General features: G+C 44.7%; 1 protein-coding gene across 2 annotated transcripts in view; it reads right to left on the bottom strand.

Annotated features, from left to right (window-relative positions):
• Window positions 1–18886, bottom strand: part of CNOT9 (CCR4-NOT transcription complex subunit 9) — a 38013-nt gene that overhangs the window by 8369 nt on the left and 10758 nt on the right. For both annotated transcript variants that reach the window (XM_033944520.1, XM_033944519.1), the window contains exons 3-5: window positions 16827–16942; window positions 16448–16557; window positions 9983–10092 (exon numbers count right to left, since the gene is read on the bottom strand). In XM_033944520.1, the coding sequence (XP_033800411.1) occupies window positions 9983–10092; window positions 16448–16557; window positions 16827–16942 (336 nt within the window). The remainder of the gene's footprint in view (window positions 1–9982; window positions 10093–16447; window positions 16558–16826; window positions 16943–18886) is intronic.

The following is an 18886-nucleotide window of genomic DNA, read 5'->3' as shown; positions in this document are numbered from 1 at the left end:
GTTTGATGATCGCTACTTCCCAGGTGAGCACCCACTCGAACATTAGAGATACTCTCTCCATTTGTGAGGACCAGATCCAATATTGCTTTTTCCCTTGTGGGTTCCGTCACCATTTGTCTGAGCAGAGCCTCTTGAAAGGCATCCACCATCTCCCTACTTCTTTACGATTCCACAGACGGAACATTCCAGTCCGCATTCGGCAGGTTGAAATCTCCCAACAGCAGAACCTCCTCTTTCCTTCCAAACTTTTGGATATCCACAATCAGATCCTTATCAATTTGCTGCGATTGAGTCGGAGGTCTGTAGACTACACCTACGTAGATAGAAGTTCCATCTTCTCTTTTCAGAGCAATCCATATCGCTTCTTCCTCTCCCCAGGTCCCTTGCATTTCGGTCGCTTGGATATTGATCTTTACATAGAGAGCTACTTCTCCACCTTTATGACCATCTCTGTCCTTCCTAAAAAGATTATATCTCGGTATGTTTGCATCCCATCCATGTGATTCACTGAACCATGTCTCTGTGATAGCAACAATATCTAGATCTGCCTCTAACATCAGGGCTTGCAGATCATGAACTTTGTTGCTTAGACTGCGAGTATTTGTGGTCATCGCTTTCCAGCTATTTTTCAGCGATAATCTCCTTTTTCGTATGGATTTTTGTGTCGTTTCACTTTCAGTTGCAATACTAAGAAATGAGTTGCTGATATTGCTTATGTTGCAGCCTTTACTACTATCACATCTTTTCTTTTGCCGGGGGTGGTCTCTATAATTGTCCTTCGTACATACACCACCCCCACCTTCTACTTTAAATGCCTAGAAAAATATTGTCTAAATTTCTCTGCAAGGTTTCTTTTTCCTGCTGTAGTAATATAGCTTCTTGTCCTTCCATGTATTTCCCCATCCTCCTATGTACCTGAAGCCTTCTTTATGACACCAGGCTTTGAGCCATCTATTAAAGTCCTCTGTGTTTTTTACTCTTTGCTCTCCCTTTCCATATGCAGGCAGTATTTCAGAAAAAGCTAAAGTCTTTACAAAAGGTTTCAAACCCTCACCAAGCTCCCGAAAGCTTGTGCTGCAAATGTGGAGTTGTTGGCCAGGTCATTTGTTCCCAGATGGATAACAACATTAGTGTTAAAATCCTTAGTTTCTTCCTTAATTATAGTCAGTGTTTGCCTGGAACTCCTGGTAGCTGAGGATCCTGGAAGACATTTCACTATTTTGGTCTCCTCGTCCTGTGTTCCAAGGTTAATGTCTCTGATGATGGAATCCCCCAACAGTAATAGTTTTCTGTTTTTGGCTTTTTTATTTGTACTTAGGGTGCGCTTGTTCTCTTAAGTTACCTTCATTGGTTCCAGTCCCACCTCCCTTCTGTTTTCTTGAGTATCGCAGTGCACTAGTTGAGCGAAGGAATTCTGTAGAGGTAATATTAGTGAAGGTGGATGTTTCTGTGTTACATGTCGCAGTCTTCCTGAGCCTACTGTGACCCATTTATTCCTGGGCTGTTTTATTCTTTGAGGTAGAGGTGGTAAGTTGGTATGATTTTGTGGAGTGATGGAAGCTGCTTTAATTGTATTCAATTCTTGTTTAAGTTTGCAGAGCTCCTCCTTAATACTAGCAAGTTGAAGACAGATGGGGCAAGCCTTAAGCCTCCAAATAGTGTGTCTTGGAATTAAAGCACCACAGTGATTGCATAGAATAAAGGTCATCTTGATTAGTTGTGAAGTGACTTGATTTGAGTAGTCCTGATTATTTGGGTCTCTATATATGAAAAGTGGTCCCTGGGGTTGGTGGAACTATAAGTCTTACCCTTATTCCCATGAAGGGAAAGAGGAAATACGATTTAACAAAGGAAAGAGAAGGGTTTATTTTTTTTTGTTTGTTTTTTTAAGTAAGAAACAGGGAGGAGGAGGAGGAGATAAATTAAGCAGATATAATGCTGGAAAACAGTGAAAAGAGCAGAATATGAAATGCTGAGTAACTTAGCTTTTAGAAGTTCACAGGGCAGACTTGTTCACAGCACTGTCCCAAAGATAATGCAGTTAACCTTAGTATGTAAATCAGAGCCTCTCCCTTCTCCACCTAATCAGCACACACAATGGCTAAAAACTAGTAAGTCAGAAATACAGGCTGTATACCAGATCAGTGGCTACCCTAAAACACAGGATTTTAAACAGAAATGCAGGCTCTATACCAAATCAGTGGCTACCCTAAAACACAGGATTTTAAACAGAAATGCAGGCTCTATACCAAATCAGTGGCTACCCTAATACACAGGATTTTAAACAGAAATGCAGGCTCTATACCAAATCAGTGGCTACCCTAAAACACAGGATTTTAAACAGAAATGCAGGCTCTATACCAAATCAGTGGCTACCCTAAAACACAGGATTTTAAACAGAAATGCAGGCTCTATACCAGATCAGTGGCTACCCTAAAACACAGGATTTTAAACAGAAATGCAGGCTCTATACCAAATCAGTGGCTACCCTAAAACACAGGATTTTAAACAGAAATGCAGGCTCTATACCAAATCAGTGGCTACCCTAAAACACAGGATTTTAAACAGAAATGCAGGCTGCTATACCAGATCATTGGCTACCCTAAAACACAGGATTTTAAACAGAAATGCAGGCTCTATACCAAATCAGTGGCTACCCTAAAACACAGGATTTTAAACAGAAATGCAGGCTCTATACCAAATCAGTGGCTACCCTAAAACACAGGATTTTAAACAGAAATGCAGGCTGTATACCAGATCAGTGGCTACCCTAAAACACAGGATTTTAAACAGAAATGCAGGCTGTATACCAGATCAGTGGCTACCCTAAAACACAGGATTTTAAACAGAAATGCAGGCTCTATACCAAATCAGTGGCTACCCTAAAACACAGGATTTTAAACGGAAATGCAGGCTCTATACCAAATCAGTGGCTATCCTAAAACACAGGATTTATAACAGGATTTTCCCTAATTTAGTCACCCTGTGCCACAAGCACCAGGATTTAATTAGAGTTAATATAAGTCTTACGCTTATTCTTGTGAAGAGGAAGAGGAAAAGCACAGTTACTTACCGTAACAGGTGTTATCCAGGGACAGCAGGCAGATATTCTTGACTGATGGGTGACGGCACCGACGGAGCCCCGGTACGGACAATTTTAGAGTGATTGCACTCTAAGAACTTGGAAAGTTCTAGCAGGCCGCACCGCGCACGCGCGAGTGCCTTCCCGCCCGACAGAGGCGCGCGGTCCTCCAGTTAGTATAAGCCAGCTAAGAAGCCAACCCGGGGAGGTGGGTGGGACGCAAGAATATCTGCCTGCTGTCCCTGGATAACACCTGTTACGGTAAGTAACTGTGCTTTATCCCAGGACAAGCAGGCAGCATATTCTTGACTGACGGGCGACCTCCAAGCTAACAAAAAGAGGGATGGAGGGAAGGTTGGCCATTAGGAAAACAAATTTTGTAAAACAGATTGGCCGAAGTGTCCATCCCGTCTGGAGAATGCATCCAGACAATAGTGAGATGTAAAAGTATGAACTGAGGACCAAGTAGCAGCCTTGCAGATTTCCTCAATAGGAGTGGAACGGAGGAAAGCTACAGATGCTGCCATAGCTCGAACTCTATGGGCCGTGACAGAACCTTCCAGTGTCAGTCCGGTCTGAGCATAACAGAATGAAATGCACGCTGCAAGCCAATTAGACAACGTACGTTTAGAAACAGGACTGTCCCAATTTATTCGGATCAAAGGACAGAAAGAGTTGGGGAGTTGATCTGTGGGGTTTAGTACGCTCTAAATAGTAAGCTAGAGCCCGCTTACAGTCCAAAGTATGCAGAGCCTGTTCACCAGAATGAGAGTGAGGTTTCGGAAAGAAGACAGGTAGAACAATGGATTGGTTGAGATGGAATTCAGAGACAACCTTAGGGAGAAACTTTGGATGGGTACGCAGAACCACCTTGTCATGATGAAAGACTGTAAAAGGTTGGCCATTGGCAACTAGTGCATGGAGCTCACTGACCCTCCTGGCAGAGGTAAGAGCAATAAGGAAAAGTACCTTCCAAGTGAGAAACTTGAAAGGAGCGGTAGCCAAAGGTTCAAATGGAGGCTTCATTAAGGCTGAAAGAACCACATTGAGATCCCAGATTACAGGAGGGGCTCTGAGAGGTGGTTTCACATTGAAAAGACCCCGCATGAATCTGGACACTAAGGGATGAGCCGAGAGAAGTTTTCCATGAACTGGCTCATGAAAAGCAGCAATAGCACTGAGGTGGACTCTGATGGAAGTAGACTTGAGGCCAGAGTCAGACAAAGAAGTAGATAATCCAACAAAGTCTCCACTGCAAGGGAAGTGGGATCATGGTGATGAAGAAGACACCAGGGAGAAAACCATGTCCACTTCTGATGGTAACATTGCAGAGTGGCCAGTTTCCTGGAGGCATCCAGAATGGAACGAACGGGCTGAGACAAAGAAGTATCATGAGAAGTCAGCCCGAGAGAAACCAAGCTGTCAGGTGCAGAGACTGGAGGTTGGGATGTAGAAGGGTCTCCTGATGTTGCGTAAGCAGAGAAGGAAACAGCGGAAGAAGAAAAGGCTCCCTGACACTGAGTTGAAGTAGAAGGGAGAACCAATGTTGCCTGGGCCACCGTGGAGCAATCAGAATCATGGTGGCCTGTTCCCTCTTGAGCTTGAACAAGGTTCGTAACATGAGAGGCAGAGGAGGGAAAGCGTACAGGAACAGATTGGACCAGTCGAGGAGAAATGCATCCGCTGCCAGACGGTGAGGAGAGTAGAGTCTGGAGCAGAATAGGGGCAGCTGGTGATTGTGAGGAGCTGCAAAGAGGTCTATCTGAGGAGTGCCCCACTGAGCGAAGATGGACTGTAGAGTTAAAGGATCGAGTGTCCACTCGTGAGGCTGGAGAATTCTGCTGAGCTTGTCCGCTAAAGAATTCTGTTCTCCCTGAATGTAGATAGCTTTCAGGAATAGTTGGTGGTCTGTGGCCCAAGCCCAAATCTTCTGGGCTTCCTGGCACAAGAGGCGAGAGCCTGTCCCACCCTGCTTGTTGATGTAGTACATCGCAACTTGATTGTCTGTGCACAGCAAGAGGACTTGGGGAAAGAGAAGATGTTGGAAGGCCTTGAGGGCATAAAACATCGCTCTGAGTTCCAGGAAATTGATGTGATGCTTCATTTCCTGGGCTGTCCAAAGTCCTTGAGTTTGGAATTCATTCAAATGAGCTCCCCAGGCATAAGGGGAGGCGTCGGTGGTGATGACAAGTTGATGAGGAGGTAGATGGAACAGAAAACCTCTGGAGAGATTTGAGGATATCAACCACCATTGTGGAGACTGACGAAGAGATGATGTCACAGATATGTGTCGTGAGCAAGGATCCGTCGCTTGGAACCACTGGGTAGCTAGGGTCCATTGAGGAGTGCGCAGGTGAAGACGTGCGAAGGGTGTGACATGAACTGTGGAGGCCATGTGACCCAAGAGTATCATCATCTGCTTGGCAGAGATGGAACGTTGAGGAAGCACCTGCTGACATAGACATTGAAGGGTCTGAAGACGGTTGTAAGGCAGGAACGCTCTCATGAGGACTGTGTCCAGCACCGCTCCAATGAATTGAAGTCTCTGAGTGGGGATGAGATGATATTTGGGTAGATTGATCTCGAACCCCAGAAGTTGGAGAAACAGGATGGTTTGGTTGGTGGCCAGGAGTACTGTCTGAGATGAATTGGCCTTTATCAACCAATCGTCCAGGTAAGGAAAGACCTGAAGGTGGTGAGATCGTAGAAAGGCAGCCACCACAATTAGACATTTGGTGAACACTCTTGGAGAGGAGGCAAGGCCGAAGGGCAGCACCTTGTATTGGTAATGACAGTGATTGATCATGAAACGGAGGTACTGTCTGGAGGTCAGATTGACCGGTATGTGAGTGTATGCCTCTTTGAGATCGAGGGAGCATAGCCAGTCGTCTTGATTGAGAAGAGGGTAAAGGGTGGCTAAAGAAAGCATCTTGAATTTTTCTTTGACTAAGCATTTGTTGAGATCGCGAAGATCTAGAATTGGCCTGAGATCTCCTGTTTTTTTGGGTACTAGAAAGTAACGGGAGTAGAATCCCTGCCCCTTTTGATCTAGAGGAACTTCCTCTATGGCGTTCAGAAGGAGGAGGGATTGAACCTCCTGAAAAAGGAGGGAAGACTGAGGAGTGTTCAAAGCAGACTCTCTTGGCAGACCTTGAGGAGGAAGGGTCTGAAAGTTGAGAGAGTAGCCGTGGCGGATGATGTTGAGGACCCATTGGTCCGAAGTGATAACTTCCCACCGGCTGAGGAAAAAAGTGAGACGGCCACCTATAGGTTGAGGTAGGTGGGTAGATGTTTGGACGCTGGCTATGCCCTGGAGAATCAAGTCAAAAGGGCTGCGTAGATTTTTGCTGTGGAGGTGGCTTCACAGGTTGCTGTTGCGGTGGCCTAGGAGTCTGTCGTTGTTGCTGACGTTGACGCCTAGGCTGCTGGGGAGCTGATGGCAATGGACGAGCCACATAAAGGCATTGATAGGCCGACTGCTATCTGAAAGGCCGTGCCGGTGGAGCCTTCTTTTTTGTTTTGAACAGAGTATCCCAGCGAGTCTCATGGGCGGAGAGCTTTTGGGTGGTCGAGTCCATTGATTCCCCAAAGAGCTCATCCCCCAGGCATGGGGCATTAGCCAACCGATCTTGATGGTTGACATCAAGCTCTGACATCAAGCTCGGATACTCTAAGCCAGGCAAGGCGGCGCATGGCCACAGACATGGCCGTGGCTCTAGTGGTAAGTTCAAATGTGTCATAAATTGATCTTACCATAAATTTACGGAGTTGGAAAAGAGAAGACGAGCAGTGGTGGAAAGCCTGTCGTTTCCGCTCAGGAAGGTACTTTTCAAAGGAAGCCATGGTGGTAAGGAGATGCTTAAGATAAAAAGAAAAGTGAAAAGCATAATTACCAGATCTATTAGCTAACATTGCATTCTGGTATAGCCTCTTACCGAATTTGTCCATGGCTTTGCCCTCTCTGCCAGGAGGGACAGAAGCATATACACTAGCTCCAGCGGATTTCTTAAGTGTAGATTCCACAAGCAGAGATTCATGTGGAAGCTGTGGCTTATCGAATCCAGGAATAGGGATTACCTTATATAAAGAATCTAATTTACGGGGAGCTCCTGGGATGGTCAAGGGAGTCTCTAGATTCTTATAGAAAGTCTCCCTCAAGATGTCATGAAGAGGGAGTTTCAAAAATTCCTTTGGAGGCTGATCGAAGTCAAGGGCATCAAGAAAGGCCTTGGATTTTTTAGACTCCGCCTCCAAAGGAATGGAAAGAGATTCACACATGTCCTTCAGGAAGGAAGTGAAAGACATAGAATCATGTTTGGAGGATGGATCAGGAACAGCAGGATCATCCTCATCCGAGGAACACTCACCCTCAGAAAGAAAAGGCTCTTCGGAGTCACCCCACAGATCAGGGTCCCTAATATGGGAGCTATGGTCTCGAGACTCCGGAGTAGAGGGTTCTAGGTGTCGGGATTTACGTGCCGACTTACCAAATCGCATAGATACGGTACCGGGAGATGTTACCGACTGTAACGGTGCCGAAGTCTGCCCGGATTGATGCTGGGCCCTCGGTTCCGGTGCGAGGACTGGCATCGATATCGATGAGGCAGAGTGGACCGGTACCGAAGCAGTGGACGCAGACAATAGAGGCTGCTCCACTGCCGGTACCGGTGGCTCAGACCGGACCGGGACCGGAAGGCTCGGTGCCAACAGAGCAGGAAAGAGGAGTTGTAACTGTTCCTTGAGCTGCACCTGTAGGACGGCTGCAATGTGCTCATCCAAAGAAGGCACCGGTACCGCCTTTTTCTTTTGCGGTACCTGCGGTGCCGCTCGACGCCCCGGAGATGAAGAGCCCGAGGTCGAGGGACTCACCTCGATAGGGGCGGAGTGCTTCCGCGGGCGCCTCACGGTCGGCAGGACTGGGCTCTCTGCAATCGAGACCGGAGGATGCTCCAGCGGGGAAGGCTTCTTAGCCGGCTTACCTGGATGCTGCGACGCCGACGCGGTATTGCGCGGTGTCGACGAGGTGGGTGCCGACTGAGATGGGGCCGATGTCGGTGTCAATGCCGCAGGATCAGACATATCGGCACCGAAAAGCAAGCGCTGTTGTATCTGGCGATTTTTTAAGGTACGTTTTTTAAAAGTGGCACAGCGGGTGCAAGTGGAAGCCTGATGCTCAGGACCTAGGCACTGTAAGCACCAGTTGTGCGGGTCCGTGAGGGATATAGGCCGTGCACACCGCTGGCACTTTTTAAAACCTGGCTGGGGGGGCATGAAAGTAAAAACGGCTTCTGCCAAATCGAAGGCCGAGGCCTTGATGGTGGCAGCAGGCCCCGCCGGGGCAAAACCGAAAAGAAGAAAAAAATAACGAAAAAATACTCGGTTTTTTTTTTTTTAGAGAAAAGAAAAGAAAGAAAGAAAGAATATTCCCAAAAAGGTTTCGCGAGCGGGAAGGTGAATAAGAAAAGTTTTCAACAGCCGTTGAAAAATGCGACTTCTTAGCTCCGCGGAAACTAAGAAACTGGAGGACCGCGCGCCTCTGTCGGGCGGGAAGGCACTCACGCGTGCGCGGTGCGGCCTGCTAGAACTTTCCAAGTTCTTAGAGTGCAATCACTCTAAAATTGTCCGTACCGGGGCTCCATCGGTGCCGTCACCCATCAGTCAAGAATATGCTGCCTGCTTGTCCTGGGATAATAAGATTTAACAGAGGAAAGAGAAGGGTTTATTTTTTGTGGTTTTTTAAGTAAGAAACAGGGAGGAGGAGAAGATAAATTAAGCAGATATAATATTGGAAAACAGTGAAAAGAGCAGAATATGAAATGCTGAGTAACTTAGCTTTTAGAAGTTCATAGGGCAGTATAAGAACATAATAGCCTTACTGGGTCAGACAAATGGTCCATCAAACCCAGTAGCCCGTTCTCACGGTGCCAACCCAATGAGTAGCAATATTGCATGCTACTGATCCAGGGCAAGCAGTGGCTTCCCCCATGTCTTTCTCAATAACAGACTATGGACTTTTCTTCCAAGAAATTGTCCAAACCTTTCTTAAAACCAGCTACGCTATCCACTCTTACCACAACTTCTGGCAATGCATTCCAGAGCTTAACTATTCTGAGTGAAAAAAGATTTCCTTCCATTGGTTTTAAAAGTATTTCCTTGTAATATTTGACGGAGTGAAAAACTGATCCACATGTACCTGTTTTACTCCACTCAGGATTTTGTAGACTTCAATCCTATCTCCCCTCAGCTGTCTCTTTTCCAAGCTGAAGAGTCCTAACCTTTTGTCTTTCCTCATATGAGAGGAGTTCCATCCCCTTTATCATCATGGTTGCTCTTCTTTGAACCTTTTCTAGCACCACTATATAGTCCATTTGTAAAGCAAGAATTTGTCTTGTTTATTGAAAAATCTTTATGCTTTAATCTTTAGGTATATCTATTTTCATGATCACTGAAAGTTACCTAAAAGGGACTGCAATACTGACTCTGTTCTCACACTAACTTGGCTGTAGTAAGGCATTTATTACAAGTGTATGAAAAGCAGCTTAAACACATCAGCCCCCAAAACAGCAAAAAAATAATAAAGAAAAAAAGCCCTGCCTTGACTTGTGGGGAAAGAAGAGACCCCAGAGAAAGAAGTTTCATTTGCTTGCCAGGTCAGAAAATATACTGAAGAACTGACTTGCTGGCAATATGAACAACAGGAGACAAGTGCCATGTAATTAATGAGTTAATTTTGATCAAAGGCACAAGACAAAAGGTGTTCTCTCCCCCCCAAATCCTATGTACATTTGCTAATTGAGCAAACACACTATCAAGCTCTGCATAAAGGCCCTATGATCTTATCCTCATTTCCTACACAAAGCAGGCCAGTGGAATCAGAAGAGGGAAATAAAACCAAGCTACCGTTTTGGAAAGTTCACTTCCTGACTCCATGATGCGCAAGCACAGTGGGATAATTTCAGTAGTAAGTAGAAAGTTGATGACTTCTTGCTCATCTGTCTTCACCAGTGCCCCTGAAAAGTATAATTACATGGAAAAAGATTACAGTTTTAATGACATTGCAGTTAATTTTTCAAGTACTCTGCACTAAGTCATCATGCTTATGAACGTACACTAAGGTAATGCCTTGCCTTTCAGAAAAGCTCTGAAGAAAGCAATATCTATTTTATCCTCATTTATAGGGCATTCTCTCAGTGTGTGTGCAGTACTAGGCACAACACTGGTCAAGTCAAACACCTTACAAACCAAAAACCTGATTCAGAGGGGGCAAGGAACAATTTTGTTCCTATGACATGTTATAACTCAGGAACAAGTACTTTTAATTATAAGTTTCAGTAGACACGTTCTTACTCTTGTTCATGTTACTCTGAAGGATTACAAAAGGGAAGGGAGACCAATTTGCCCTCCAGGGATAAACCACAAGGAACAAGCAAGCAAAAAACAGGACAGAGTATCCAGATGAAATAGAAGTTCATTGAAAAGTTTTTTTGTTTGTTCCTTGTGGCTCTAAAGGATTAAAGATCACCAACTTGTAAAATTAATGATAAAAATTGTATTTTTGCAGCAGAGTGATTGTCGAAGAAATGAAATACTGTACAGTAGAAGAGACTAGTAGCCTCTTGTTTCAGGAGTATGCTCTTATTTACAGCACCCAATAAACATATCCAGCTATAAAAATAAGAGAATTTATTATATTTCAACTGGGTAAACCCATTCTCTAACAGACAGCTATAAAGCAAATATAAAACATAAAAATTGCCATACTGGAACACACCGAAGGTCCATCAAGCCCAGTATCCTGCTTCCAACAGTGGTCAAACCCAGCAAATCTCTGTAAATCTACTCATATAATTGATAAAGAGCTATGAAAAAGGAGGAGAGAAAATATTCAATTTCTGCTGGGAACTACACAGACCCATATTGTATCTCAAGCTGCTCCTATAGACTCCTCTGCTACATGGGTGAAAATGCAAAAAACAAAACAAAACCCCAAAACAACAAAAAAACAAACAACTTACTTAAAATGAAACCTGAAGACCAGACCAGCAAGAATATTCTTACTCAAATATTTAAATTTCATTCATTACAACCTATATTGTGTCAGAGTGGCTAAAATCATTCAAGGAAGTTTACAATAAAAACAAATCCAGTAATAGTCAACCTAAAACACTCCTATCCAAATATCTGATGGAATGGCTATCCTAGTCGCAGAATCCGTCATGACTGTACAAATACCAAGCAGTAATCCTACACATCACAAGCATTCTACTTTACAGACCCATCATCATTATTCCTTCCCTTAAGGAATTCAAAAGTTGCCCTCAAGATGTGGCTATTCACCCAAGTTTTCCTGTCTACTTAGCATGAAAAACTTGGGTCTCCAACGCATTCAGGTTATTCCATGCAGAATCATTATACCACTAGTCCTGTCTCTATATTCTACCCTGTGTTTTGTGTGAATGATATGCTTCTTTCCTATCTATACGATAGTATTTTCCTTTTTTCCCTTAAAATGTTAAGATTGTAAACTGCTTAGTTCTGTCCTGCATGGTTGCAGTGGTATAGTAAATGTAAAATAAAATAGAATATACCTAAAATTTATTTATGCATCACTAATTGCAGGAATCTGCCAGATATCTAGAACCGAGTGGCGGAAGAGTCATCAGTGCAGTGTAGTGAAGTTCCAGCTCAAAACACAAAATCAGCACTATCTGCAACAGATTGTGACCCGTTGGAAACAGAATGGTACACTGTGATAGTGAAAGGACAGCACTGGCCTCTGGAGGGTGCCAAAAGTTGCTGCCAAAAATTACTTCCGTCCCTTCGCTAGCTCCTGTGAGGCCAGCATAGTGACCCCCATCCCCAAATGATCTAGCAGGGACACAGAGGGTAGATGCTGAACATACGGACACAATGGAGAGGTGCTGGATAGGACAGACAGGGACATAGAAGGAATGGAAAGTGGACATGAAGAAACCCTATAAAAAGCAGAAGATAGTGATGGTGGGAAAGAAAAATAAAAGATGACTTGAATTAGGGATAGGGAGCAGGGGAACAAAGCAAAAGATGACTGGGAGAGTACTGGGAGGCAAAGAGGGGGGAGGGGAAGAGTGTGGCACAGTCTCAGCATGCTGTTCCTTGTGCCCCTGGGCAAGTCACTTAATCCCCCATTGCCCCAGGTAAATTAGATAGAGTGTGAGCCTACTAGGACAGATAGGGACAAATGCTTAAGTACCTGAATGTAAACCACTTAGATTATAAGTTGTATATAAACACATAAATAAATAAAGAGGGAATTATGGATGGGAGAGCATAGCAAAGACCTAGAAAATGGTAGGTATGAGTGGGGGGTTCACTGATGGACTGGGAGAACAAGTGAGGTTACGAGAAAATAAAATGCCTAGACAAAAGGTAGAAAAGAAAATTATTTAATACTACTAAGGACTCTTAGGTGCTCACTTTGGGAAATGCATTACTGTTGCTGTTTTATCCATTTCGGTTTTGGTCTGCATGCTTTTTTTGTGGTCCCCTATTTGTATCAGGTGAGAATCTGCTATGTTCTGCAGCTGTGACTGAGGTGAAGGATGCAGTGTCTCAGTAGAAATCTAACAATGCAGCTTGCTCTAGTTTCCTAGTAGGTATATTGGTGCTCCAAGAACCCAGTGTAATATTTATTTATAGCATTGTCTTTCCAAGTTTATCAGACACTTGATATACCACCCATTGAGGAGTATCTGAGCAGTGCACAGAATCAAAAGATGTGCATAACAAAAGAACTAGCAAATGGAGGTAGGGAGCGTGAAAACTGAAGTACGATAAATTGATAGAAGGAGGGGGGATAAAGGGTAAAGGGGATGGAACTTGATATTCTGCTTTTTTGGTGTGCTTACAATCAACGCGGTTTAAATATTTTAGAAAAGGTACTTATTTTGTACCTGGGGCAATGAAGTGTTAAGTGACTTGCCCAGAGACACAAGGAGCTGCAGTGGGAATTTAACTCACAATTAGAGAATGACACGGTGGCTGTTACCCGCGGCTAACCTGCTAAAATGGTGACCAAAAAAAAGGTCACCGCGAGTTCGGGGACAAGGCCATTCACCGCCCCGTGGAGCGGTGAATGGAAGCACAGGGTGGTGAACAAGTAGTGAACGCGCGGTGAATGAGCGTTTGATCCGGCAGCCCACTCTCTCCCTCCCTCCTTTTCCCTTACCTTTTCTTCTTGAAACTGGCGATTTCTATAAGGCTACGAGCTGTATTACAGCCGGAGCCTTGAAGTCGTGTCGCGTTGCCTGCTGGAAAAAGTCTCCTCTGACGCAACTTCCTGTTTCCGGTTGCATCGGAGACTTTTCAAGCAGGCAACCCGACGCGACTTCAAAGCTCCGGCTGTAATACAGCTCGTAGCCTTATAGAACTTGCCAATTTCAAGACGAAAAGGAGGGAAATGCTCAGCTGGTCGGCGGGAGGGAGCTGCTGGATCGCGTGAAGGGTGCTGGGGGTATAGAGAGGAGAAGACGCTGAAGATGGGGCCGGGGCGGTGAAAGAGACAGCGGGGACGGTGACGGGGTGGTGAAGGAGACGGCGGGGATGGGGCGGTGAAAGGACCAGCGGGGACGGGGCGGTGCAGAGGATGGTGGTCCAGGGACAGAATTTTTCCCCGTGTCATTCTCTACTCACAATCTCAGGGTGCTGAGGCTGTTGCTCTAATCACTGTCTCTCTTCCACACAGAGTAAGGGGAGGGGGAAGGAGCTGTGCTCTGCACACTGGCATGGAGGCTAAAAAAAATCATCTTAAATGTCCAGCGCATTGGAGTGATTTGGACCCAATCAAACATATCTTTAAATAAATTTTTTTAAGATAGCCTTAAATTTGTCTAGAGAGGTTTCCAGAAGAAGGGAGGAGGGTAGGTGGGTTAAGGGTCATGGTTTAGTAAGTTTGCTACTTAGATTTTCGATATCTTTTCACAAGGTTCCATACTATTTTGTAAAATCTTTGGCCCTATCTGAAAGCAGGTCCTTGACACCCAAAATAAAAATGTTCAAGACCGATGGTCTCCACATTCCCCCTTTAATTCCTCTATCTTGGACATCACCAGATCTATCCAAACTAAACTAAACTAAACTAAACCTTAAGTTTGTATACCGCATCATCTCCACAGAAGTAGAGCTCGACACGGTTTACAGTAATTGGTATAGAAAGAAACTACAATGAAAAGTAGAAAGGCTTAGAAAGAGAGGCTTAGAGGCTCAAATTATCTTTCCCCTCACTAAAAAATGTTACCTACATTGGAAAACTAGGGAAATCTCTTCACTTCAAAACTACAGAGCTTTGGAATAATTTCTCTGCCCAGCTGCGCAACCTGGGCTCTTTCCAACTATTCCGAAGACACCTGAAAACTTGGCTATTTTCAAAAATGTAAATTTCCGCCTCCCCCTTTTAATTTTTGTAAACCGTGTAGAGCTTTTTTTTTTTTTTTGTTATAGAGAAGATGTGGTATATAAGCTTATGGTTTAGTTTAGTTTACTACACTAACAAAAACCTATCTGCTTTAAGCAGCGTTTGGCAGTGGAAGGAGTGTATGCAGTTCCTGAGGCAATATAAAAAAGAAAATTAAAATTGTGATTATGACAAGTTTAAAAGGGATAACACCGTTATTGGGAAAATGGAGTCTGATACAGAAATGAAAGTGGCAAGGTCTAGAACATAATTTGTTGAATGATGCTATCGATTATATTGATTTTACCGGGTAGCTGAAGCTAGATGGAGGACTTCTTTAGGGCTCGGTGTCTTATACTGCCAACTTAAAAAATGTGTGTATGAGGGGAGTGGGGAGGTTTGTGACGTAGTGGTCAACAATGTGTCTAAATGTTGCTTTGATTTGCCCTTCTGTTGCCACTCCAATTACTTCAGACTACAGATGTCACTGCCTTATTTCTACTTATTGTCAACACACCGATAGGGGCAGGAGAGTTTTCGAGCCCAGGTGCTTCCAGCTCACATAGATCCTGCTGGCCTTGCCCCCCTGACAACAGGAGGTATGCACCAAAAGGAGCAGGACAACTACGGTCTTTGTGAGCTGTAAACACCTGGGCTAGAAGGCTCTCCTGCCCATATTAGTGTTTTGGTTACTGCTGCAAACCGACAGGCCTGGGGGGTATGGCGGCAGAGCAATTGCAACAGCACAAGCAAAAGGAAGGAGGTTTGAGGGCAAATGCTGAACAGGTAGGTAGGTAGGTAGGTGGGAGGGAGGGAGGGAAGTGAAGAGAGTAGAGGAAATATTGGACTATATCTGCACCACAACCTGGGGCACACCCTTTTCATAGGAAGCTCATGCCAGATAATTTGATCCATAGGTGCTTAACAAAAGTAAGAGTGGTGGGGGTTCCCCCTCACTTATTTATATTTCCATGTAAACCACAAGTTTAAAGGGGAGAAATGATGCCCCCCCCCCCCAGAAATCCATGGTATCTAAGCCTTAGACTCCAACTGGCAAGGCTATTACAGCGGACCGTTTTCATAAACTTGGGGGAAAGGAATTAGAACGATATACAGTGGTACCTTGGTTTATGAGCATAATTCGTTCCAGAAGCATGCTCGTAAACCAAAATACTCGTATATCAAAGCGAGTTTCCACATAGGTTATAAGGGAAACTTTCTTGATACGTTCCCACCCCCCAAGGCCAGCGGCGCTGCTCTATCCTCCCCTCCCCCGAGAACCGGCATTGCTCCCCCCAAAGGCCCCCCCGAGATCCGGCACCCTTCCCCCCGCGATCTGGCATCCCCCCGCTGCGATCTGAAGTCCCCTAGACCCACCTGAACCCGCTTCTTACTTTCATCTCGGCCTCGGCATGTCCTGTACGTTGGTGCCGGTGCCCGGAGATGGGCCTCCTCTTCTTGCTGGGCCTTGAACATCTGCGCGTGCTCAAGGCCTGCGAGTTCACGCTCTTTCCGAGATTCTCGGAGAGAGTGTGAACTCGCAGGCCTTGAGCATGCGCAGATGCTCAAGGCCCAGCAAGAAGAGGAGGCCGATCTTCGGGCACTGGCACCAACGCACAGGACATGCCGGTGCCGAGATGAAAGTAAGAAGTGGGTTCGGGTGGGTCTAAGGGGACTTCAGATCGTGGCGGGGGGGGGGGGGGGGGTGTGCCGGATCGCGGGGGGAGCTGTAGTGCAGGGGGGGGGGGGGCGCTTGTAAATCAAGGCATGCTCGGTTTCCGAGGTGCCAATTTTGCAAATGTTTTGCTCGTCTTGCAAAACACTCGCAAACCGGTGCACTTGTAAACCGAGATACCACTGTACCAGAATAAAACTCACACCAATCACCAGTTATTTTCCCCCATAAATTTACTAAGTCTATTACTGCCTCTTACCAATTACTCCAAGGCTAGTAAGTCGCAGATACTCAAAGGGGCGAGTCTTACTAACTGTGTGCAGAAAAGGATACAAGAAGAGGGGAATATGAGCTGCCAAAAATGCAGACCTGCAAGAAGAAAGACACTATATAAAGTTAAAGGAACAAGTTGAACAAAACACAAGCTACTTTGAATTACATTGACTTATATCCCATGATTTAAGGTTTGAACACTAGATTTTTAAAACTATTAGGACTTATTTACCACCTTTTTAAAGAGATTCAAACCTTCCCAGATTGTATAAACAAACTGAAAAAAAAAAGTCTTACACATACAGTGATCAAGCAAAGAATCCACAAGCATCTCAAGGCTCTCTGAAGCTAGATAAAAGCTTTACCTGGTTTCTGGATGTGATGCAACACATTGCAGCAGTGCCAGGGCATTGCAGACTCTGTTTGACTGATGTGCTGTCAAGGTGGGAGGGTTTATTGATGGATAAATGTTTACAATTTCCTAAAAATAAATCAAACCAAACCATTATCATTTCCAAATGCACTGCAAATGTAGCATTAAGTCAGACAATGCTGTATGGGGAGTGATAAGCATTTTGGAATGCAGTAATTTTATTAATGGCTTAGAATTGTCTGTGTTTTTCTCTAAAAAGTACATGAGATTTCATCTGTTAAGAGTTCTAATTTGTTCCCTTAGAGATTAGGCCATCAATTGTTATCCCCACTCTGGGGTAAAAAGAATTGGTAAAAGTATCAGTAGGATGATGTGCTTTGGTAGTGAGGGTAAATGACAGCATCAGATGGTCTACATCACATGTGTCAAACACAAGGCCTGCAGGTCGAATCTGGCCCGCCTGGCCATTTTATGAAGGTTCGTGGTGACTGTGCGCCTGACACTACACTCTCCAGCAACCTCCTCTAGTCCTGACTCCCCCACCTAGCACCTCCCCACCACTGAAATTTAAAATCTTTGGGCAGCCGACGCAAAGCTAGCCTCCCGCCGTCAACCTGCCCCAGAAGAGTTCTTTCTGCAACATCCTGCCTACACGGGAAGAGGAAGTGCTGCAGAAAGAACACTTCCGGGGCAGGTTGACTGCGGGAGGCTGGCTTTGCATCGGCTGCCCAAAGATTTTAAATTTCAGTGGCGGGGAGGTGGTAGGTGGGAGAGTCGGGAACTGAGGACTGTCGTACCGTAGGATTCAACTGAGAGGGGAGGACTAGGGTTGGGAATGAGGGAAGGACATGCTGCAAGGGGAGGAGAGCAAGAAGGACAGATGCTGCACGGCCTGGGAAGGACAGAGGCTTTACGGGCTGGGGATAGGAAGGGAAGAAAAGAGATGCTGTCGGTGGGTGAGGGAAGAGAAAAAGAAAATTCTCAGACATAAGTGTGTGAAGTGGGAGGGAAAGAGATGGTATACATGGGGAAGAGGGAGAATTGTTGGACTTGATAGTGGTGGTGAGGAGGGACGGAGAGACGTCAGATTTCGGAGAAGGGTGATGGAAGGAGGGAAGAGAGAGATACCTGACCACTGGAATGGGAAGGAGAGGAAGATGCCAGACCACGGAATGGAAGGACAGGAGAGAGAGTGATGCCAGATATTGGACTTCATAGATAAAACACATGTTCTCCATCTAAACCAAATTGGATTCAGAACCCACCATTCAACCGAACACTCCCTTATTGGCCTCAGTACAACAATCTTATACCATCAGACCATCACAAATCTGTCATTCTAATATCTTTGGATCTTTCTGCAGCATTTGATACAATAGACCATTCACTCCTTCTCAATAGGTTAGCTACCATAGGCATCAATGACAAAGTACTCAACTAGTTCAATTCATATTTTTCTGAACTAACTTCTAAAGTTAGCTTTAATAATTCTACATTGGATGCCGTCCTATATAAATATGGAATCCCCCAGGGATCCATATTCTCGCCGCTCCTTTTCAATATTTTCTTGCTCCATTAATAACACTGGCCCAATCAATTGGATTCACCCCATATGCTTATGTGGATGATATCCAACTTCTGTATCCCCTTAACACGGAGGATCCAAATGAGATTCGTGATATAAAGGGAAAATTAGATCAAATCAACCAATGGTTGAAGCTAAATATGTTAGCCCTTAATGTTGACAAGTCCCAGATTATTCTTTTCCCCTGGAAAGAAGATATGAATCTACAGGAACCAATTAAGATCGACAATATTCCCCTACAACAAGTCACAAACATAAAAATCCTTGGGGTTATTTTAGATCATAAACTAACATACCAAGATCACATAAGCCAAACAGTAAAAAGCTGCTTTTACAAACTGCGTATGATCAGGGCACTAGAAAAAGTATTGGAACCATCGGCACTCAATATACTTATTCACCCCCTTGTTATTTCTAAACTCGATTATTGTAATTCTCTACTAAAAGGTTATCACCCAAAAACAAAT

Source organism: Geotrypetes seraphini, chromosome 5 (assembly GCF_902459505.1).
Source record: "Geotrypetes seraphini chromosome 5, aGeoSer1.1, whole genome shotgun sequence".
NCBI lineage: Eukaryota > Metazoa > Chordata > Amphibia > Gymnophiona > Dermophiidae > Geotrypetes > Geotrypetes seraphini.
Note: the sequence above shows the minus strand (reverse complement) of the source record. Positions and strands in the feature narration are given on the sequence as shown.